Source organism: Acanthopagrus latus, chromosome 9 (genome assembly GCF_904848185.1).
Source record: "Acanthopagrus latus isolate v.2019 chromosome 9, fAcaLat1.1, whole genome shotgun sequence".
NCBI classification, from domain to species: Eukaryota; Metazoa; Chordata; class Actinopteri; order Spariformes; family Sparidae; genus Acanthopagrus; species Acanthopagrus latus.
In genome coordinates, this window is record NC_051047.1 from 20,732,786 (window position 1) to 20,757,818 (window position 25,033).

Sequence of the window (25,033 nt, forward strand, 5' to 3'; positions counted from 1 at the left end):
CATGAGTCCTATGCACGTTTACATTCACATTTTACTTTTTTACGCAACTGAGTGAATAAATAACGAACACCAACTCAGTAAAACAAACAAGCTCATACCAACAAATATGCAGACTTGTAAAATGAAGTGTTACCATATATATTTTGTTTTTAAATAACAGGTCAGTGGTGAAGAGGCTTTTAAAATGGATGGGAAAGATTCAACTACATTTTGAATGTAAAGAAAAGCAAATGGACAACATGGAGTGACAAAGTGAACTGGGCTCTGGACTTAGGAGGCACTGGTTTTACCAATCTAAACTTTAATAGTTATCGTATTTACCATATTTAACATTTATAAAATGTGTTTTAACAGAGGAAATAATCACAAGATCACACTTTCTGTACAAAATGTAAGCGTCTCTTGTTGCTGCGGTGACGGTCCATTTCCATCTCTGTCAGATGACTGATGATATCTGTACTTATGAATTCCTGACAGCTGCTTTTTTTTTTCCCCCCCTTTAAAATATCCCCCTCAGTGACCTTTCAGCTAAAAATAAACAGCTGGAAAAAAAGGACATAACAGCACACATTCAAAACTTAACATCAGTGGCCCGGACGGATTGAATCGATCTTTATGGATAATGTCATAATCACATACAAGGCTGAACGTCACGGAGCTATAAAAAGGTAGGCCCCAAAGAGCTGTGCAAGAAGTAGAGGCTTGAGGAATCCGAGGAATGTGAGCTACATGCTGTCAAGCGGGGAGGTTGTCCCATCTGCTACAGTGCAGACCTGCCGCCCACCTCTCGGCCCCCGCGGCACCTCACGCAGACTGTAAAATCAACTCTATGTAATCGACTCATATCTGTGTTTTAACAGACAGATTTAATCAGGTTGTAGCTGAAAAACACAACATCTGGAGGATAAAAACAAAAAACAAAACAAAACAAAAAAAAAACAACTCCTTTCCACATCGACTCCAGGCCCTACCATTCAAACAGAACTCGACAGTGATAATGCAGCCTCGTATTCATCTCGACACATCGGCGCCTGTGTGACTTGTCTGAGGATAGCTACAATTATTGATGACAGAGGAGAAGATTGTTATGCATAGCCTGTACAGGATGCCATCAGAGACTGTGATTGGGAACCTTTTGAAAATGTCAAAGTGACACATGATTATGAATATTAAACAGCCATGTATAGCCCATGATTACTTGACAGGGGGAGGGGATTTGACGGATGAAGGACTGTGGAATCTCATTGTGAGCTAAAAGTGATGTACAGCAATGTTGCGGCAGCAGAACGCACCGATCAAGTTAACGGAACAATTATGCTGTCGTTCCCTAAACATGATATCCTGCAGTGTGAAGTATTTAATACAATTTTTTCCTCGACAAATGTTGCGAGTTACAGAGTGGATTGTCAAAGGCCTGTCACTGATATACTGTGCAGGTTAAACTGTAAAAGTTAGCCAAACAAAGTCAGTATCTCTAAAGTTTGGAGAGTGAATGAGCTGCTAGCTCACTATGAGGGGGAAAAACTTGATCAACATCCCCAGCGAAATCAAAATATTCGTCTAGTGATGTAGCGCACGCAGTCATGTGTTGCAAATGGTTGTGTCCTTTGTTGGACGCCAGCTTTGTCAAATATATAAATGGATAAATAATAGACAGCAATAAAGCAACATGTCTCACATTTTTCAGGTCAGAGTTAATTAAAAGAAAGACCACATCTCAGGCATTACATCATTTCTGAAAGCACATTCATGACTGCGTCCCGACATGGTTCAGTGGTGATGAATACGGAGCTGAGCAAACATTTGCAAACGGTGATGTCACTGACATTAAATTGAAGCCCAGTAAGACAAAGGGATTAGAAGGGAGGAGCAGCAGGGAGGACCAAGTTCAGAGTTTTGCAAGTCTCAAGTCCTAAACTCTGCGCTTAGAGTCCTAAACAAGTGATGATGTGCTCTTCACCAAATTTACACTAATCGTGTGTGGTTTTAAATGAATGGAGTGACATTAACGTAACATTACATTGCAAGTTCACTGCTGTAGCGTTGGCAAAGCTTTGCCATCAAAGCACGAGGACGGGGAGGAAACCTTTCAGAGCAACAAAATGTAACCTCCTGGAGAGAGACAGCTGATTGTAGAGTATCATCCGCAGTTTGTCAAATACTGAAGCTTTGGGCTTGCAGCTCGGGTCAGATGGCCGGCCAAAGCCTTACCACCTGAGGATGACACTCAACAGTCACCTATCTTTCTCCAGGAAATTACTTTTGGTTAATTTAACACTCGCCAGTTTAAACAGGTCGTCGCTGTACGACTGCCTGCTGAAACTGAGCCCGTGGTGCTGACAAACTACAGGGGCTCTTTGGTAGACAATGGATTGCTGCGATACTTTATACTGTTATGCTAACATTAACTAAAACTGAACCATGTTAACATCAGCCTTGACTTAGAGCTCTATTTGCAACTTGAAAGAAGTTGGAAGCTTGGTGAATCTCAATCTGTGATTTTCTAACCAGAGCCTTTTTTGGAAATGAATATCATCAACCCCAGTCGATTCAGGAAATGAAGTGATTCATGGTGCGCTTTATAAATAATATAGCCTACCTTTTAATAATTTGGCTTGGGGGATTTTCAAATGAAGTCACAAGTCATTAGTTAAAGTCAAATTGGAGACCAGTTTTTCATTGATTTTGTCGAGTCTGAAGTCATCAAATAGTGACTTGGATCCACACCTCCCGTTGTGCCAGATTGCCTAGATTAGCTCGTCCAGCTAGTCTTAAAAGTTCAGCACTAGCCTGTAGTTAAAACATAAACCTATACAACAACCTAAAGCCGTTTAACACAGCAGGATCTTAATGTAATGTAACCCAAGGGTGCCACCATAGTCAAAGGTTCTACTTTTGTTTCATCCCCAAGCAAAAGTAGACACTAAATACGCATTTCAAGTACTTACAGGGTCGCAGGGTCGTCACATTACAACGAAGGTGACCAAAACAAGCACAAGAACAGCAACTACTCCTACAACTGATAGATATATTAAAAAAGAACACAGCTTAAAGACGTCTGGGTAAAGAACCATTGCAAGCAAATGATTTCTCAACATCTGTAAACACATGGACAAATGATGCAGGTAAAGAACTGGAAAATACGAAACAACTGTAAAACTATGAAGCGCTTCGAGGGACTTGACGTTTTGGGCACACCGGCTGGCTCGAGCAGCAGCCTGCAGCACCCATAAAAGAGAAAGAAAATCTGTAGCTGCTTTATTCATTACTTGCTACTTACTTAACTGTCCTACCATAAAGATTATCGTGATATGACATAGTGTTGTTGATGAGAATGTCTCATTTTGTAGGTTACGGGTTGTTAAGTTCCTGCAGTGCATAAGGGCAACAATGACAAACATGATTATGAATTAACTTTCAATTTTTACTGAACATTTCCACCTTCTCATAGCTTGTGCTCTTTAAAACTGTTGCGTCTGCTCAGTTACAGAAAATTTCAGCCTCCAGAGCTAAGTGTAACTCCTGTGTACAGTTTTGGTTCCGATTGTAAAAGCTGCTCTAATCCTTCTACGGCAACAAAACTCCTCTTTCTTGCTAACTACTCTGACATTTTTTTTTTCATGGATCAGCTCCCCCGAGTCGCATCAGTCCAATGTGCTCAGTGATGTGTGCAAAATGTTAAAGTGCACATGCAAACAAACAAACAAACAAACAAACAAACAAACCAACACACACACAACCACACGCTCTCCCTCTCTCTCTCTCTCACACACACACACTGTAAATAGCTGCTACACTTTTACAGTGATACTGGCCCACATGCAGAAGGAGATGACTTTGCAAAAAAAAATAAAAAATAAATAAATAAAAAAATCTGTTTCTTATTGCTTATGTCAGCTTAAAGTTGGGATGCTAACCCAGAGTGAAGAGTGGATGGTCGGCAGAAATGAACAAGAAGAATAATTTAAGTACAACGTGTCATAACTGAAAACATCATCCGTATGCAGAGGATTTATGTGCCGTCTTGGGGGGAAAAAAAAAAGCAGCAAACGTATAAAAAGGAAACGATGGAGATGATAGTCGGTCCGTTTTTTTGTCACCTGGAAGGATGTGTTGATGTTTGGCAGTCTAACCTGTCTGCAGATTGTAAGTGTACAGTAAATGCTACAATCGTGATATTGTCATATAAAAGTCTTTTTTCTCAAATGTATAAATAACTAAAATTAATATTACTTAAGTTATATATTAACGGAATATAAACAACAACCATTGAAACAGAACTTTTAGATCCTTCTCATTTTTAAAGTTGGACTTTATGTACAGGTACAATGCTACTCTCTAACACCTTTAACCACAAACCAGACAGAGTGTATCATGTGGAAAGATGCTGCTAGGTCTTCTAAGCCAAGGTCATACAGTTCAGCCTAAATAATTCCCCTCATATTTCGGATGGATGTAGCACGAGTAGGGTTTGCTTACTGAAGTATTCTCATCTTGTATACAATATAGAACATATAGATAATAGTATCTCCTTAAATAATTACATAATTTATAATGTGTGATGGCTTGATATGGTACAGTGTGTTTTTTCAATGACGCAGGAGGAATAGTTTGAGGGGAGGTAAATGGACGGATACCAAAAATCAGAGATGCTAGCTAAATAAATTATGCTTTTCCCCTTTTTTGGAGTATAAACTGAATCAAGGTGGCATGCAGTCCTCCTCTTCTTCCCTTACAGTGATCATGTACCAAATGTTGGTCCTGGAATCACAAAGTGCCTGACTTCTTCTTCTCACGTGAAGCTGGACGAAGCTGAGAGGGGTCCCATCCGGAGAGGAAAACCAAAAGAAAAAGCGGTGTCCGATTTGTGCCTACATACTGTACGTACAGGTGCTCTGTTAGCAGCACGAGTTTAGTGTTCGACTTTGGCTGTAGCTTTTCACTGGTGACAGCAAAAGGACCGACGGAAAATGCCAAGGGGTCTGTTATTGATCTCAACACAGACAGCTCTTATCTTTTGGTGTCACCAGGACTGGAAACGATGGTGGGCTCTAGCAGGCGAAGTCCTCAAACACGCCGTGGTGCCCGGCGTGATGGTGGTGAGGGTGAGGGACAGGGTGAGGGTGAGGGTGAGGGTGAGGATGAGGGAGGTGGTGGTTGGGGAGGATGGTGTTGGCGTACGCCCCCTCTGGGTGACTCCTTGTCATGTCGTTGGGCTCCTGTTGAAGGAACAACAAACAAGACAACTTCAAGACAGAAAAAAACATCTATATAGGTCGACTATGAAAGCAGCTTATTACGGCCAACATCGAGATTTGTTCTTAGGTGGCACCCTCCAGTGGATATAGTTATTATTACTGCAGCAAAGGAGGAAGTAATTTAAGGTGGTCAGGGCGGACCTTCGGTTAAACGATCACAGGACTTTTATCCAGGCAAACTCTGCCCGTGTTTGATGTGAAATCAAAAGTTGATGGTGAGTTCTTCCAAGTTATGAACCATAGTTAACTAATGTCACATACATAGCTTGACTTAGGTGACATGACTTATGTAAGTTTGTAAGTGAAGTTAGTCAAGTAATATTTTATCCGTATCATTTTGACCCAAACCACAAACCTAATAAAGCTGCCAGGATATGAAGAAGGTCGAGTATGCCTGTCGCTGATACACTGCCATGTTACGAGGCTGTTTTGTAAACGGTGATATATGTTATTTCAGGAGTCGCTGGCAGCCAACCCAATAAGTCAGTGAGGTTTCAAGATGTGTTGTCAAGATAATGTTCAATCATTTGAGACAATAAGTGGGTGATGATGTTCGGTGAAATGACTCAGATTAACCTCTCGACAGCGTAAACCCTGGCACCCCTGACACCGCTGTTATTGCCTTGATCTTGATTTAGATGGACGTTTGTCTCCACCTCCAAATGATCCCTGGTCCTTGAACTGGTTCTGTTCAACGTTCTTGGAACCTTGGTGCTGTCTAGCAAACGGTCTTGTGTTTCAGCCAGTTTGAGCAGGACCATTTCAATCAAAGATGCTTTACCGACGGAGGGCGTTGAACAGTCTACAACAACCTCAAAAATATGAAACACGCTCACTTCGTTTTTGTTTTTTTTTTAGCTCCAGCTATTTGGAAATAATTCATTTTTTATGGAAATGCTCTGAATGGTTCAGACTTGGTGTGCAAAACGGAAGAGGACCGTTTCCACGTTGGTAGAAAAGAGACATCATAGTCATCAACAGATGGTGTGAGGGCATACGTATATAATAGTGAATGCAAACATGGTGCCTATTCAGTCTGGTGTACTGGGAAAATGCTTTTTGAGCTGCAAATACATTTTTAGCTGCAATATCCCGCGAGAGGCTCCTCGTAAGCAAGGCTGAGCAGCGTCATTGTATCCAGCTACCTTCATGTGTAAAAGCTCGCCTGTCTCTGTCCAAAGTTGAAAAGCATGCCTCCCAACACTTGTAAATATCTAATGTTAAATAAAGATTTGTGGTTTTAGTGGAGCTTTGTGTTGCTATCTACACCACAGCTGACCAGATATGGTATAATTTGCTCTCTACAGGCCTGGAGACACCTCACAACCTCACAGTGATGACTGCACCTGGCTGCTGTTTGCTCGTAGTAACAGCACCAAACTTCCCCTAAAACCTCAAGTTGGATGGATTGAAAAAAAACCAAACAGATTTGATGTGTTAATTTGAGATCTTCAGACTTCAACCCTGCTCTTCACTTCATGAGATTAATATTGATGTTCTCACATAACTCTCAAAAGAAAATGTATGAGTGCATTTCCCCAAAATGTTGAAGCACTCATTTTAAATCTAATTTAATTTAACAGATTATGACAAAATAAGTCCAGTGAAATGATGCTGTGATGTTAATGCTGCAGGTTTAAATGACACCTGTCATTTTCTCTGCTGTCGCTGGCGATTGTTAATTTGGTGTGATGGCCGACTGAAATTCTTGGCTCCTGTCTGCTAAAAAACACTGTGTAAAACTGGTGTGTATAACACTTACACTGTATCTTTGGCCATGGTTGTAGAGAGTGAAAGATACCAGTAGAATTCCAGGTAGATGAGTATAAATTTTAAGTCAATCGACAGCTGAGTTCTCGTCAGCTTGAGTGGATTTTCTGTGAATTGTCATTGGATTTTTTTCAATAGACACTGAGGTTTTTCTCCACATACTCTAAACTAATCTGCCGTCTACATCTGTACGGGAAAATAACATTTGATGTAAGCCAGTCACACCCTCCAAACCCAATCAGAGCTGCAAATATTGAATACCGACCAAAATTAATCTTTTCTCTCCTCGGGCTGACTTGTTTCGAGATGATGTTATAGGTTCAGTATGTAGTATGGAGACACTGTTATGCTTAGAAGTGAGACAATAAATCTGCCATTCAAACACAAGAAACTTCAGAATGAAGTTGTGCAAGAACAAAATGCGAGTGCCAGGGGAGGGTGTGTAATTTTCACAAGTGGTTAAGACTAATTAGGAGCAATACATTCTTCATTATTTTAGCAGTGGAAAAATTAATTTGCTCCTCTGTAAATTATTCCCTTGTAGTTTCTTAATGCAGTTACAGCACTGCAGGGGGAGGCTGTGTACTCATGAAAACAGTGCAGCTTGTGGTACAACGTGTGCCCGTACCTTTGTCTTCATCTCCTCCAGACCCACTGTTGCAACGGTGCTCGTCTGCTGCTTGCTCTTCTTCTCCTCTTTCTGCGGCCTCAGCAGGCGCTGTAGCCGGCGCTTGATCACCTGGTTTTCACCCGTGGCACGTCGGCGGGGGAGGGCGAAAGAGCAGAAGATGAGCGAGGGGGGAGACAAGAGACGCAGCAGAGTGAAGATTTCATTCGCTGTGATGTCTGCATTACAGTCTCTGCCTCTGATTTTTTTTTTGCTTTATATTCATACATGTTTGGTAGTCAGCAGGCAGCAGGCTGGAAGTCTTATACAGCTGAGTACGGGAGTTCATTTCACGATCGGTGTTAGTGGCATGTCCTCAGCACAGACCTGAGCGGATATTAGTTTCTCCGGGCTGGGAATCAAATGAAACTCCTCACATGCACAATAGGAGATAACATGCACCCACCTGTCCTGAGCTTTTTCTCACGATTATGCCTTGGAAAAACATTTTATGTGCTAACATATACACTTTTTCAACATTGAAATTAAAACAGACAATGACATTGCTAATGTGTTGTGTAAACAGTTACAGGCTGTTGCAGCAGATTTCTCGCTGAAATCCAGCTGTTAATTAGCGCTGATTGTATGTCAGCTCGATCTCATCTCACATTGTGATTGGCTGTTATGTGTGTGCGCTGATGCTGCACCTCATAGATGTAATCCAGAATTTCTAGGATTGTCAGGATGCTGGCTCCGATGAATAGGCCCATCTGTCCACCGATGTCACCTAAGAAGAAAGAGGGCAAGCACAATGGATACAATGGCTAAGCACAGCGATTACAAACCCTCTTTATGACTCTGTTTAAACATGCAGTAAAAGAGAAAAATCTTACCTAATAAACCTGCAACATCGTAGGCTTTCTTCTGCTCGATTGTTTCATAGTTCAGGGCTTCAAAGAAGATGTCCAAGACCAAGAAGTTGTCTCTGGATAAACAAGCAGAGTGTCAATGTCAAACAAAGTGAAACACACTTGCTCACACACACACACAAAAAATCATAATCTGAAAAAAGATAAATAAATAAAACACCGTTCCGAGTCATCTTTACGCTCACTGTAAATTGTCATGATGGGATTGTCAGGCCTGCAGCGCTCTACACAGATCCAACCAGCGATTGTGAGATAATGAGGTGTTTCAGGGTTTAACCGAGATGAGCAGAACGAGCAGTGACAGCGTGCTCAGTCACTGCCACGTCTCTGATCTCTCTGGATTTAGAAAGTCTGGTAATATTAAGCGTTGTGAAGCATCATGAGCTCTTTGGTTTAGGCGTGCTTACCTTCCACATCCCCCGTTACACGAGGCAATGAGAAGGGCTTCAGGATAAGTGCTTTAAGTTTATCATAATCTGCTGGTACATGAAACATGTCGTGAAACAGGATTAAAAGTTAAAGTCGCTGCGAGTTACAATGTCAAATCCATCCCACAGTATTATTGTGCTGGATGGAACAATTGGTATGATGTTGTTTGTCAAATCAGTCTCAACACAAGGTTGATTTATGGCCTTTTTCTGGAGGTCTAGAGCACATCTCACAGTTGTGTTTGTTTGTGTTTATTTGCATAATACAAAAATAGAAAAGTAGAAAGGTTAAAACACAAGAGGAAAATCATATGGTAATAACAGATGTGCAGGCAGAGGCAAAAAAGCCAAAAGGCAAAACATCAAAATTCAAGAGCAAAACAGCTCAAGACAACAAATTTGGCTCTACAGTATTGTTGCTGTATTGTTACATACTATTTTATGTTAATGTGGCCGTGAGCCTGGATCCAGCCCAGTGTGCAGTGCTAAATATGCTAAAGTAATCATCAGAGACAGAAGGCTGCGTTGTTTTGTAATAAACTGAACAACCTGCAGTTTGCTGATTTGCAGAACCTAATGGAGACGTATTATGCTCATTATCAGGTTTATACTTTTATCTTGGGTTACCACTAGAAAAGGTTTACATGTTTTAATGCTAAAAGAACTCATCAGTTCGTGCAGCACTTTTTTCCCCCTCTATCTGAAATGCTCTGTTTTAGCTCCTCCCTCTCTTAAATACCCAGTCTGCTCTGATTGGTCAGCTCACACATGCCTGACCCAGCAGTGCTAATGTCAACAGAGCAGCTGTGTTAAATTAACTCTTGTGCACTAAACTAGCTGCTAGACACAGATTATGCAAATGTGTGACATGGTGATGCAGTGTGATGTCACAAAGTGGCAGTATTAAAGGCGGGGCTACTGGCGAGGTGTTTCAGGAACAATTTTTCTGTGGGACAGAGGAGCTTCCGTTGGTTAAAGACTTTTACCTCTTGAACTTTCAAGATCTTTTTCACGCACAATAAAGTATACAGAACACTGAAGGGATGGAAAACATTAAAGACTTGCATGGTGTGAACATGTTATTTGTTTAAGGGTTAATCATAAAAACAGAGGTTTTGTCAAACAAATACATTGAAATTTCACACTCAGTGTTTGATGGTTTTTATTATTCTCTGAGCTTTAGTTTTTGGTTTTCTTTTTTCCATTTTCGACTGTTTGGCACAACAGGAAAGACCACAGGGGTTTTTCTTTTTTCTTCAGGCAATCTGCCTGTTAGATATTTTGTCTAACAAAGTTGACAATGTTTTGGTGCGACAGAGAGGTACAAAATTGAAGGTTTTATCCTCTCCGGATCATTATTGTTGATTTAATTCTGAGACAGTCTGCTCTTTTAATATTTCTATGTGGATAGTACAAATTTCCCTAAATGAGGTGCTGGAAGAAAAACTTCATTATTTTTTCTGTGGGGACCTTGACAATCAATGACAAATTCAATTCAACCTGAGGGCTGTCATGGAGAGTTTGCCTAAGGGACTTTTATCAGATAGTGAAAAGTATATGAAATTATAATCCTGCATCGATTTAATGGAGAGTGCTCTGCAGACCTTCAGACCAGAAGAGAACAACATCTCAGATTCATATAATAAATGAATCTAATTTTCAGATTAACATTATTCATAATGCATATACTTGTAATGACATCATGGTGCCTCACAGTCAACTTGCTATCACCAGAATTTCAACAGAAATACAGAATTCACCTCAGGACAAAATTCAAATTGCTGCCTGCGTGAACATATAATTGACTTCTGTTTGTATTTATGGTTGTCAGATAGTGATCACAGCCTGGAGGTCAGAGTTTATGGCCCTTTTTATTGAGCGCTACATCACTGCTCATATGTGAGTTTAGTCTTGAAGGTTCCTGTCGTACCTGATGTAGTCCTCTGACTTGTCGTATTTCCTGGAGAGATAGCGAGCGGAGCCCTTGCTTGGGATTTTGACCATGGAGAGCTCTTTACCGTAGCGGGTGAGATTACACGGCGTCTCGCATGGACAGGTATCCCCAGTGTTCTTCTGCTGCTGCGCTGCAACACAAAGGAAACAGCGATTCAACAGAGTCAGTTTCAGTGCTGATTTGTTGGCAATCACTCTACCAGAGAAGCATATAAAAGCCTTGTATAAAAAAAAAATACTACATAGTGTCTAGGGACAAGAAAGGGTATAGTGTTGAGAATGGGAGAGTGTCCTAGAAAAATAGTGATTTTTTTACCTCTTGGGGGAAAGAAAACAGGCTGTAAAACACATCATTTATATATCCTCAACTTATAAAGATATTTATGGGTAACTTAGCAAATGGCTGCCAATTTGCACACCCTTCAGATTCGAATCAGCATTAGAATTTATTTGAAATTGAGTTTCTGAACACCAGGCAAACATAAAGTCAATATTAACATCAGTTTTAGCTCTGTTTTGGTCTCCACCACATCCTGAGAAAAAACATCTGGCCCTTTAGCTGCTAACTTGCTAACTTTGTCTGTGTTGATTGATTGAAGAGGTGTAGTGGTGAACAAAAAGCAACAGCTGGAAACAAAATTGATGAAAGTCAGTGAACCAATAAAATAAAACCAAAACAATTAGCTAAAAGATGCTAAAATGTTCTGTGTGGGAAATGAAGACTTGGGCAATAGTTATCTGTGGGTTTGTCACCCCTTTCACATCGCACATCATCATTTGATCCACTGTTACAGTAAAGATATTGATTGGTGAACAGACAGGTAATTTCAGCCGCTAGGTGTCACTCAATCCAAACACTAACATGTTGTGATGTAGCCCTTTCATTTGCATACTGCTTTATTCTTTTAAATGTAACACTTCTGTATGATGAATAAGATTAACCTAGTTCATCAGTCCAGATGAAGAGGAGGAAGAAGAAGAGTGACTAGATGCTGTAACCTCCTGTGTTTACAACAATGATTTGCCTTTAAACACTAGTTAGCGGCTTATAATCTCGAGATCTGTTGCTAGAGAAGCATTATCAACAAAATGATTGTTTTCATAAGGTACAGGGCTCCTCTCTTCAGGCCCACTAGAGACGTATTAGCACCTTGTTCTCAAAGTGTGAAGTTGTAGTGCTTTTTCAGTCAATATTTGCACACACAGCCCTGTTTCAAAAGCAAACTGTGCTGCTCTGATGAAAACGCACCACGCCGAGGGGTTTTTTGATGTGGCTGGGCCTGAAGCAACGAGTCTTTGTGTGATCAGGACCTGTGGCAGGAGGAGCTGTTGCTGCTGGACTTCATCTCAATGTCAAATTTAGTACTTTTCTACAAAACCTACTGAGTCGGGTACTCAGTGTCGATCCTGGAAGTGCTCACACAGTGGCTGGCTAGTTAGTTTGCCTGCATCCTTCTCGACTCTGCATCATGTGCTCTTTATTAAATATTATAACTTCATTAATCTCACTAGAGGTAATTTCTTTGAACAGCTTGTGCACACTAGAAAAAAACCCAAAGTAACATGTAGACACATTAATGAATAGAGAAAAATATGCCAAGGAGCCCAGTGGAATAAAAAAAAAAGTCTATACATTTTTACAATTCCAACAACTTTTAAATATACTAAATAAAATCTACAGACCATTTTAAACACGAATCACTGAGGATGAAGATGAATATCCATATACAAGAGCATAGTGATAGGAACTAGAGGGGGAAAAGGGGCTTTGACGCCACTGACAGGCGAACAAATGTAACACACTTTGAATAAAATTACAGATTTACTAGTAAAAGAAAAATCAATAAACCATAGGTCCAGTCATTCTATATACATTTCACTGCAGCACTGCTACAAATTGCGTCTTTAATTGGCTTTTAAATGACTTTAAACTCCAAACCACAGAAATGACCCATTTTCTGATTAGTTGGCTGGTGTCCACTAAAACTTCATAACACGCAAAGACATTTCATTTATGGGCATATTGTTGCCTATTTCAGACTATAGGTAGCCATAGCAACAGCACTTATGGACCACATTAAGTGAACCCGCAATTCTAATGACAGTGAACTAACACCCTGTTCCCTTTGGTGAGTGGCTACGTTGCAAGTAGAAATGAGCAGAACTGTGTGGCTTTTTCAGCTCAGATTTGTAAGGAGAGTTTTTTTAAATTCTTTTTTTTAAAGCTAACATGTGTGAAGGAGCAGATTTTATGCACTCAGCATCATTAAATTATACCACATTCATGCCTAGAAAAAATTAGCCGTATTGAGTGTTCCTCCCAGTTGCATTGACAATTTTGATGCTCGAAGACATTCGTTACAACCTTTAAATCAAAAATTTTACTGAATGTGTAGTAAGTATAGGATGAAAAGCGCAATGAAAATGTCAGGTCACATCAGATTTGACAGACTTTCATTTTTTAAACTCTGCTGTGTTAAAACTGGATCGACTGGTATAATTGGCAAAGTAATGTTTTACGTCTGACTCTTTTATTTATGAGAAAACAGCTGTCAAGGTGTTTTTGTTCGGAGAATAAAAGGCACTGCAAGCCCCAGTTAACATGCAGACATAAACTGTTCACACGTCCACTAATACATATTCACCAAACAACACAACATACACTGGAGAGTAAATAGCTTTTCCTAATCTCTCTTTTCAAATTCCACATGCATTCAGTCCAGAGAGAGGGACCACTCAAAGTACTAATTATAATTTGATGATTTATGATTTATTTTATAACCAACAATAAGGTTAGGTGCATGCAGGAGCACGGCGGCATATATTCTTTGTCTGATACGGGGAACAAAAACACCTTTGCAATATAAATATATAAATTACATTCTCATTTATTACCTTTCACGGAGGGCGAATATATTCACACTTTACGATTCAGGACTATGACCCGCATGAATACGGCCCCATTCTCGAAAGATATATCTAAGATTTCATTCAAACATCTCGTGAATAGGGTTTGAATTCAGCAAAGAGAGAGACATAATTAAATTTCTGGCTTATTTGGATGAGAAATGATAATTATACTTATGTGTTCGCAGTGATGAACATTTCTCTCTCTCTCTCTTTTTTTTTTTTTTTTTAACGCAAGCGTAAAAGCCTTTGAAGCCAAGGCACCTTTGTTCAGTTATGACGTCTGCAGGAGGAGAGTGAAGCCGGAGCCGAGGGTGGGGGCGCAGATATGCAGGACCGGAGCGCCGGTTTTAATATTAACAGTTCAACAATGGAGGCAGCACAGCCATCAAACTCTAAAGTGACTAAATCACAATGAGGAAAAGTCATTTCAAAATATCAAGTCTACCTCCAGGTATTTGTATTACAGTCACAAAAATAACAAACAACAACAAAAAAAAAAATCCTTATCATATTTACTGATTGTGTTTCCATTTCCCTTTGGGGGAACCTATTGTAATGAGAAAAGAAATGAAGGAGGATTGTTTCTTACCGAGCGCTTTGTCAACACAGTTGATTTTACTGGGAGGGCAGATATCTGCAGTTCCTGGAGAGGAGAACAGAAAATGAGTCTGATCAATCAGACACAAAATGATCAGTGACCCGTGTCTGCAGCAAACAACACTCCACAGCTTATTATTCATCTCCAAATGAAGGCAGGCACACAGAGGATGACTTCCATCCACGGCGCCTGGGCCATCTTGGACGTCCGTCCTTGATTGCACTGAGAAATGGAGCATGCTGGTTTCACCCGTGAGGCATATTTAGAGAGTCTTTAAAAAACAATCAATGAGTTACTTCCTCGCAGACAAACTATTATTGCCCTGACCATTAATGGCAGGTATTCATCAGCAGCACAATTAATTGGCAGAGGTATGTCTGTCTGACTGCGAAATGTTCGTGGGTTTAATGTGTTTGGACACGTCCCTTTTTCTGTGCTACAACACAATCACCAGAATGAATGTTTCTGCAAGCCACGGATATGTTGAAACTTAAAATTCAAATTTTAAATTTGTATGTCATGCGCACTACGTGCTTATGATCTGGTTATGTTATAACATAACCAATGTTAACTAATGTTAAGGATCAAGTTTTAGTTTGGTTTGCAGAAACATTAACTGCCAACATTTCATTGTGGCGACTGAGCTACGCTGGTATAGTGACCATGAGAGCTCAGCGCTCACACAAACAAAACATAACAAAATTCTGCATATATATAACAGCAGGACCCCAAACTTCCCTCCCTAAAAAATTATTTAAAAAAAATAAGAAAAGACTGCTTGGACTGTGGAAGAAGAGAGCTCTTTCTCTTCCACCCTCCCTTAAATATGTGTCAGGACTAATTCCCTGATGAGCAGCACCTGAGAGAAGGGAAGGAAAACAGAGGAGGAGAAAACACAGAAGGGAGGGAGTGTGTAACATACATGAGTAGCATTTTTCTCTAAATGTGAAAACAACAAAATACAGACTGGGGTGCTACGGGCCCCCCTCTGTAGCACCCCAGTCTCACACGAAAATGTATAATAGTTACGTTGGTCCACAAGGCAAAATTTTGTATTTTCACTATAACACCTCTTTTTTAACTTCACAAAGTGAAAAATGATACAAACAACGAACAAACAAGCTGTGGATTCTGCCATAGCAGGGTTTATAGCAACGACCATAGCAACGTAGCAGCGCCTATAGCGACCACCTGAGCAACGATATCTAACGTGACAGCCCCACAACTTTTTGGCGAAACTGACAGTAATTTTTGTAAAAGACTAACAAACTAAACACCACAAACATTCACTGATTCTGAAAATGAAGTGCATACTTCTCGATAAAAATGTCATCGAAACACATTTTAAAGTTACACCTATCTTAAAAATTCTGCATTCTCACTGAGAATAAAAGGAGTGGCAGTCGTGTTTTTTCTGCTCTTGCAGCCAGAAAGTTGATGGTCACTTGACGCGGATGCAGGCAAGAGAAAAGAATCAGCCAAAAGAATTATGCTTTGTGTCTCATGGGCTTTTAAAGTCCACTATCTGTTAGCGGGTTGGCAAATTAGCTTAAACGTTATTTCCTTTGGTGGGACAACAAGCTTGCTGCAGCCATGTCTGGGCCTTGTCATCACTTTTTCAGTGTCTCCTGGAAAAGGTTTTTCATCGTCATCTGTGGTTCTTGCAGCTAGCCTCTCTATTTTGCAGCTTCAGCTCTGAACACTGGCACACGTTGTCAAACTAGTGATGGTGTTTTCTTAATTTGCTTGTTTGATCTATTTCAGTGTGTTTTCCTCAGTTTCAGTTGAGCTCTGGCAGCCTTCACAATCACTAACAAATGTTGATCGATACGCAGTGAAATCATTTCTTGATGATCTGAGGAGTGAGCCTATTCACATTCAGCCGACTTTTTCCATCTGTGAGGTATTGAGTTCATACTTTTTTTTGCGATGGCTTGACACCCAAATAAATCATCATTAAACCTCGGAGAAGGACAACTTTCCTTCCTTTTTCTTGTGTTTTATTTTAGAAATGTGTTGAGTGTGGAGGCAGAAAGCTGTGCAGCGTCTCTGTCTGTCTGCTGTCCACATATTAAGAACAGGAACAACTTAAAAGCTATATTTGGGCCGGTCAACCAAAGATAGAAATAGGCCGGAACTCTGAAATATTCATCTCGAACCAAATAATCCAGGAAAAACACAATTTTGCTTCTATGCCTTGCAGTTCAGGAGTAAAAAAAAAAAAAAAAATCTTTATATATATCAACGTCACACAAGGCTCACCAAACTTTAGGAATCTGTGCAGTCGGTTGTGGGACATCCTCCAAATAAACACAGCTGAGGACGACACGGATACAAAGACGACAATATAGTTCAATGCTTTTTAAAACGACAGGAAACATAAGCACACAAAGTATGAAAATGTGAACAATAAAACTTGTTCAAAAGGCCAGAAGCGACAGACTTGTAAACAAAATGTAGCATTATGTAAACTCGTGCTGGTGACCATTTGTGGCATGTTAAGTGGACCGTTAGCAGTTGCTGGATTATGTAAGCGAGCATGAGGGAGAAACGGATTACAAACATTCGTGCCGTTCCTCTCAAAAGCCAACTGTTATAATGAATGAGAATCTGAGGCAACACCAAACTGTTACTGCTGTTGTTTATGGAGGAGGAGAGAAAAAATGGATTCTGTAAATTGTTGTACGGCGCGGCGCTCCTACATTTCATTGATATGGCACTTTGTTGTCAAATCGAAGCTGTTAAAAGATTTCCAGGTCACGAGCTGGCCTCACGCTCCCTTGGCAAGCTTTTGAGCCAGTGACTCTCTGGAGCCTTACGAAGGAATTTTTAGCAAACTTAATATGCAACAATAAATTTTGTTCACTATTCATATGTGCAATGAACTAATGCGAGCTTCCTGCCTGCATCGAAGCCCTCATCTGAAGCCAAACTGGGCAAATGGCCTGGAGAAAGCTTCCACATTTGTTATATCTGATATAATAAATATCATACCTGATGTGATACATCATCACGGGAAGCAAAGTGGTTTGGCTGCACCCTTAACACCTCTGCTCTCCGTGAACAGCCCTTTACTGTCTATTGACTCTAAAGTTTCCCACTCTGTGGTCTTTTTTCATACGTCTCATTCATTTGAATGATCGTGGCAATAAAGAATATTTTCTGTAAGAGGTGCAGTTTCCTCAGACCACTGACTGATGAGACAGAGGGCTGTTTTTCCAGGTTTGGAAGCATAAGATGGGTTTGCAGGTGTGTGAGACAAAAAAAAAAAAAAAGGACATAAAAAAACGCTGTTAGAAAACATGCTTATATTGACATACACTGAAAAATATATTGTTATCTACTAAAACATTAATTTTCTACATATTTGACATTAGATTCCAATATATTGTCATAAATGTGCATTTACATAACTAAATTGGCAAGATACTGTACACTGATATGTATTCAAAAAGCTATTATGTACAATAGATATTTGCAAATATAACTAGATACTGCTCCGCTGCCATGACGGCGTTCTCAAGGTTCTCAATGCTCGTGTTCATGTGTAGAGACCCTGGTGATACTACAAGCAAAGTTTCATGTTGTTTTCATGTTGTGTCGAGGCTTCTTGGTGTGATTCTGCTATTTCCTGTCTTATTTTGAAATTGTGCCCTCGTGTGTCCTGTGTGGCGTCTCAGATCCTCCCATTGTGTGACTTCCCGCCCCTTTTCTGTGTTCACCTGTTCAGTCAGCACAGTGTGTGCTCCCTGATGTCTTTGTGTTTCTCACCCTTGTGACTCCCAGTGTTTTCCAGTGTTTTCTAGTGTCTCCCTGCGGTAAGTTTTCTGGTTTTTGTTCCTGGCTTCATGTTTCTGCTTATCTCTCATGATTTCTGCTTTGAACATTCTGCTTTTGATTTGCACTTTGTTGAGCCTTTTGTGTTGCTGCTTTGTTTTCTGGTGTTTCCTCTTCGGTGTTTTTGTTAGATTCCTGGTTTTCGGAGAATTTGAGATTCTTGTTAATAAAGCTCATTTTCAGTTCCTGCCTGCTTGCTGTGTGTTTCTGTGTTTGGGTCCTAATATTTGGGTCCTTTAAAACAGTAAAGTTCATAAAGCTGTAACTGATATTTATAATATATAACTTTATAATACAGTGTAGTTCATCTAAAGATATTAATTGGATGGTCATTACAAGGTTGCAGCTGTTGTGTATAAACCTTCATGATACATGTTTAACTATAACTTTAACTATTCACTATTAAATCTTCCATTTATTAATGATGGGTTGTATTAATCATGTACAACATACACATTAGACAAAATATATCTCCAGTGCTGGGATAAGTAAAGTGAAATCATTGAGATTTTGATGCAGTATGATATAGGATTTTGCTAGTTTTTTCCCCAAATCATGACTCATGTTGTAACACAATCACATATCATGTACTGAGGTAGGCACTTTCACCCTGCAGAGCACACAACTGATTAGAAACGTGTCCGCCTCGCAGCCTGTCCAGATCAAATTATTAGCTGGATTTCTCCCTCCCGATCAGACCGCCACTTCGGTCTGGCAATCACAGCTCGCAAATGGAATTCTTGAAATGTGCAACCTGAGAATGTGAGGGTTTTTTTTTTTTTCTTCTTTTTCTAATTTTAATTTGAAGAAATTTCCTTTGTCAGTCACATAATATATCAGATCCGTTAAAACGAGGTTAAATCAGTATTAAGACTCGTCTCCACCTCGAATCAAATGTCTCCCGCCGAGTTGTTTATCCACATCGATTGGCTTCCTCATATTTTTCCGTCAGGCTAAATAACGCTGCAAATGTCAGCTGCTCTGTGTAGATATGTAAATGAAAAATGCTCCCTGCATACATTCCGAGGTTTCCTACGTTTGACTTCAGATGCGACCACCTCAAACATGCCCACTTATCAGACACAGTTTGCATTCGGTGACTCATCTTCTTTGACTTCACCCCCGCCACGATGACGCAGAGACTGAGTATGTCCAAACATCTCACTTTGTGTCGGTCTCTTGAAACGTCTCCCCGAGCTGAACAGGGAAACTGCGTAAATGGTGAGTGTCCAAAGTGAAGCAATATCTATCTGACACACACACAAAGCTTTGGATTGTGTCTTCTCTTGCTGCTTGATTCTGCTTTCGCCACATCTCAACAATAGATTTATCTTTATCTGTTTGTCATTGCTTTATCAGTGCAGTGCTTCTCAAGTTACCAAATAAACTTCAGAATGTTGCACTGAGTCATTGTCTCTGTGTGCTTTTAATGTTTCTATACTAACTGTGCAATTTTTACATTTAGGGCATTTAGCAGACACTTTTGTCCAAAGCGATATACAGTAATTCATACATTCATACACTGATGGCGGTAGCAGCCCTGCAAAGTGCTGACCAGCACATCAGGGGCAGTTTGGTTTTTAGTATCTTGCCCAAGGACACTTGGACATGCAGACAAGGGTGATCTTGTGCTCATTGGAAGCATTCTGTTGTTGTGTAGGTCGATGTTAAATTGATCCAACATGAAGGACATGAGCTGCTTATAAACCACCTACCAATGGAAACTAAACATGAGCGCCATCAAGTTCAAAAATAATAATAATAATAATAATAATAATTATCAAAATGATTAATGATGGTCACTGACGCTCTCCCAAACACCTGAGATGCATGAACAAGTGGATCCAAAATTCATTGACACTATCATGTAGTTTGAAGAGTTGCTGTTCAGAGAGCTGCCAGCACTGCTGAAGAGCTTCCCACTCCAAATATCAAGCATCAAGGTCAGGCGCCGAGCAGCACAAATTATATCTGGGCCGGAATTATTCAAGTGGGCCAAAAATAATGACTTGTTTTGCACAATGGGTCATCTACAGTGATACCATGCAAATACTGGCCTGGTTTTTCAATCAGACTTGGCCAAAATAATTTTTAAAACCAGAGAGTACTCTCTGTTGGAGTATTTTGTTCTCCTGGGTACCAGCGTGAGCTGGGTTACTTAATAGACACGATGTCGTGACCCTGAAGTTCCCACAAAACATGACAAAGACTTGTGTTTGTGTGTTTCTTACAGTGATTGGATGTGACTAAGTACATTTACTAAGTACTGTTCTACAATTCTGTTCTACAACAAGTACATTTTTGTGTATGTCTTAGTTGACATTATGTTTTGTTACTGCTGCTTTATACTGTATGACATCTGACATTTTGGAGGCAAATGTACTTTTTACTCAACTACATTTATTTGATAACTTTAGTTACGAGTTACTTTGCAGATTTCATGTTGCATTGGGGACAAAGTTTTTAAAACAATACAGTGATACCTACACATACATTATTTACTTCGAATTGGTAATTTTGACTATTAAGAAAATTTAACTGAATTTTTTCGAAGTTACTTTATGACTTTTACTAAAGTACTATTTGTATTTGCAACTTTTAATTTTACTGAAGTAAAAGAAACCTGGAATTTGTCTGATTATTAGAAGTTATGTTTTTTATTAGATTGATGTTAAAATGTATTTGGCTCTGATGCTGTGTACAATCTGCAAAGGAACATATAACTGCATTATTCAAATAAATCTACTTAAGTAAAAAGTACAACATTGAAGTATGAAGTTGCAGTTAAAACTGTACTTAAGTACTTGAGTAAATACAGTTATATACTTTTGAGTACTTTGATTTCCCAGTTCCGGTCACACATATACAGTTTTATGTTCTTAGTTATCAGTCTTTTTGAAGTTCCTGCTGTGACAGTAACTTGACATCAGTGTTCAGTGATTCACTAGTTACATTTCTTTGTAAAAGTGAGATTAGGGTGCTGATCTTACCGGGCATGTGCACCATCCTGCAGTTACACACCCGCAGGACCTCGTTGGTCTCGCAGAGCAGGCGGCAGGCACTGATGCTGTACGTGTCGTATCCCGGGAACTTCTCTTTGCTGGTGGAGCGGCAGTTCCCCCAGGGCTGGGGCAGGTAGGTCAGCTAAGCACACAGAGATTTATTAGACCCCAGTCCGAACCACCAGGGGTGAGTGGCTGCAGGGAGAACAGTAATCTGGTGGTGGTAGTGTGGTGGGGGAGCGGGGGAACGGTGTAGCTGTGATGAAGAAGACCTACCCTCTGCTCCTGACATGAAACAAAGGTCTGGAAGCCCGGAGAGACGCCGAAGCCCAGCTGGTGGATGTAGGGAGGCTCGTCCTGACTGTGGATCTGAACTCGGATGCCGGCCTCCAGGGACGTCTCATCTTCAGGATGAAACAGAGCACGGGCACGGGGCGTTGTGTAAAGGGAGAGTACAAGGGGATTTCAGACGGCTGCCTCATCTGACAGCTTGGTCTCAGTTTGAGGCTAACGACAAACCATATATCAGTCGCGTTCGGAAAAAAAACAAGCAAGTAGGGGGTTAATATCATGTGACAGCTACGATCTGAGGTAGTGTGTTTTTTGTCCAGGAGTTTCCTTTTCACAAAATTACATTTTCCAGGTTGCCGGAATACAATAAAAAAAATGCATTATTTACAGTACATGACCCTGAGAAATGGATGCCGGTTATTTTCGTATTTATTTATATAAATCCCAGCAGAGGTATCTCGTGCTGTGGCATAGGATGGGATTATATTGGACAAATGGTTTTGAGGCTTACTTGTCTCTCTCCAGATGGGCAGATACTCATCCTGCTGGATATCCAACATGATCTCCAGCCCATTCCCCATTCCGCCCTGCTTGGTTTTCCTGGATGTGGTCTTGTTGCCATTAAAAGTGTAGCATTTCCCATATCTGGTGTAAACCTGGAAGAGAATAGATTCCCCTATCACGAACATCACCATGAACATGACAGTCCGCATGCAGGCTGTGACAAGAGCAAACTCGTGTTGCATTGAAATGAAGGCAGAGATATGAGGGAATAAATAAATAAATAAATAAACAAGCTGAGTATCTGCTCGAAGGAAGTTGCTGAATATTACCCACAAACCTATGCGCGCAGTCTGCTGGCTCAGTCCCTCGTGGACTTTGATAAGCTGTATTTGAATGAATTCCCAACACACACCCCGCACAAACACTCACACAATGCGGCTCAATAGCACTACCGTCTCACTGAAATATCAAATGGCATAAAAGATTCTTTAATCTCCCCTCAAAAGAAAACAAAAGACAATAACAGCGAGGCCGCTTTGAATGAGCTATCACGTCACCACCTATCAGAGGAGCTGTCTCTGTGGGGGACACATCATCTCTTTATTTATGCTGCTCATCTAAACTGCTGCACTGCAGAAAATATCCATCCTACAAGTCCGTTATCTCGAGTGAGTTTTTAAAGGGGCGATCCGTGACCTGCATGTAATAAAAAGCATCCACCACCACAGTCTTCAGCGCGGGACGAGAACATGCCACCACATGAGTAAAAACAACAATACGTTTTGATCCTGAGTGATTGATCACATCGCGGATATGTTGAGGAAAAACTCGACGGACCAAAATGATTTTCAATTATTCAATTGGCCGCTCGCTAACCTCCTCCCCTCGAGCAGTGGCAGCCCCTGCATGCCGTAACAGCCGACCTCTCAGGCTTTAGATCTCCCCACATGCAGGAGGGGCTTGCATAGGGCTGTAGTGGCAGCATTTGAAGAGTATGGGGGTAGTGTATGTTGGAGCTATGGTTGTGGTCGAGTTAAAGCGATTGGTTCGAGACACAGATTCATATTTCTCTTTCCCCAAGTAATAGAGTGCTACAGGGACCACGTATCTTTGTAGGCTAGATATTAGGAAAAGAAAAAGAGAGACTGTAAAAGGAAAAAAAACACTGATTTTGATTTTAAGGACTAAACAGGCTTTCAAAAGGTGAAAAGTAAGGAATGGACTAAATAGTTTATTGTTATATGAATATACATCTAGCAAACGCTTTTATCCAAAAAGACTCATATATACATTATTATATATACTCACATATACATTCATACACTGATGGCGGTGGCTGCCATTCAAGGTGCCAACCAGCGCATCAGCATGGACACTTTGGCATGAAGACCAGGGGAATCGAACCAGCGACCTTCTGATAACAAGACACTGGCTCTACCTAACACACCAGCGAAGGATGCCAGACAATTCTTTCTTTACATATCTGCTACATGAATCAACGGACATGTTTGCTTTAGTCTTTTGTAAGGATATAATCTATTTACCCATCAAGTCTATATTATTACATCAGTCCTCACTTTGCAAACAAGTTAACTTGGACCATCAAAAAGCCAGAGACTTTATTTTCAACCGACTAGCTGGCCTAATCGTGTACCAAGCTAACCACTGTCAGAGCTGATGAAATCTCCATGTGACAGTTCTCATTTCATCCGACAGATGCTGATTGGTAGAAATGAAACGCTACACTGTTCCCTGATATGCACAAAAAAAAAAGGAGAGAGAGAGACTGCCAAACAAAAACAAAGTCCCTAAATCTGGTTAAAGGAAAACAGGCTTTTAAGAAAAAAATGTTTTCGTGACTTCTAACAGCAGCAGATTTATGAGCCCTGCTGCACATGCCAATCCCGTGGACAACTATCCCAAGACTGCAGCTTTCTCCTCTAAATGACATGCATTCATGGTACATCTTTTTTACACTGTGCAAAAAAAAAAAAAAAAAGAGTAATCTATTGGATTCGCCCAAACATCAAATGAAAGAGGACAGTGATGAAAGCATTAAGCCGAGGAAATCACATGGCGGCAGAGGTCAACCGACAAGTCGCTGGAGAAATGACAGTGAAATAACAATCGAGCTGAGTAGACGGCAGACATATCATTAAAGAGACGCTGTGACAGTCTGAGCATTCTCCAAAACATCGACTTCTGTGTTCTGACTTTGATATCGGCTTGATCCAGCCTAATGAGGGCTATGATGTCTAAATAAGGGACGCCGGTGGAACAACACAAGCTCTCATTTACAGACCACAGGGTGTATTCACATCTGAGATGGCTGAACAGCAAATCAAAGCCGTGGTGTGTGGGGTTCAGTCAAGTAATTCCCCCTTGGAACAGTGGGCAATTTCACAATATCCACAACAGTGATTAGAGCAAGAAATGAGTAGCATTTACAAAAAAAGCTCAGTGTTTAGAGAGACAGCCGTGTTTCGTGCAATAACAGACCGCGAGGCTTTTGATCTGCGCTTGTATTGCATTGCATGTTTGTATTGAGTGCGGGCGTGTTCTTGAATGCTTTGCAATTGACAACCTTCAAAGCGAGTCTTAGTTGGGGATTCAGAGAAAGAAAATGGCTGACACAATTACAGATCTCAGGTCAGGGCCGCGGTGTGGTACAAAAGGGGTCTCCATGGTGAAAATGTGCTCGGCAGCCACTTAACACTTTCTTGCAAATTGCAGCATCTTTTCCCAGCCGGTGTGATTAGAGGATTGGGCGTCGTCGAAAAAGTGGGGGTTTTGGGGGGGCCCCCGGCGAGCGGGGGGCTCAAGTGTTCGAGTGTGACTTTTGACTGACATGTGCTATTAGGTTGAAATGGTTTAATCTCTTTTCGGCTGGTGCGGAGCAGTTGAGGAGGTAAGCTGCACTTATCATTGATCCCCCCCCCCCCCGTT

General features: G+C 40.7%; 1 protein-coding gene across 2 annotated transcripts in view; it reads right to left on the reverse strand.

Annotated features, from left to right (window-relative positions):
• Positions 1 to 77: 77 nt before the first annotated feature.
• The window catches only part of asic4a (acid-sensing (proton-gated) ion channel family member 4a), a 96,221-nt gene continuing 71,265 nt past the window's right edge, over positions 78 to 25,033 (reverse strand). The window contains exons 2-11 of one of the 2 annotated variants that reach the window (XR_005076919.1): positions 22,095 to 22,239; positions 21,569 to 21,696; positions 21,281 to 21,434; positions 14,445 to 14,498; positions 10,923 to 11,076; positions 8,529 to 8,620; positions 8,343 to 8,422; positions 7,924 to 8,047; positions 7,657 to 7,767; positions 5,190 to 5,219 (exon numbers count right to left, since the gene is read on the reverse strand). Coding sequence is in view for 1 of the 2 variants with exons in the window: in XM_037109752.1 (XP_036965647.1) it covers positions 5,052 to 5,219; positions 7,657 to 7,767; positions 8,343 to 8,422; positions 8,529 to 8,620; positions 10,923 to 11,076; positions 14,445 to 14,498; positions 21,281 to 21,434; positions 21,569 to 21,696; positions 22,095 to 22,239 (1,086 nt within the window). In the remaining variant the exon portion in view is untranslated. Of the gene's footprint in view, positions 5,220 to 7,656; positions 7,768 to 7,923; positions 8,048 to 8,342; positions 8,423 to 8,528; positions 8,621 to 10,922; positions 11,077 to 14,444; positions 14,499 to 21,280; positions 21,435 to 21,568; positions 21,697 to 22,094; positions 22,240 to 25,033 lie in introns of both variants that reach the window. The other variant, XM_037109752.1, reaches the window with a different exon arrangement.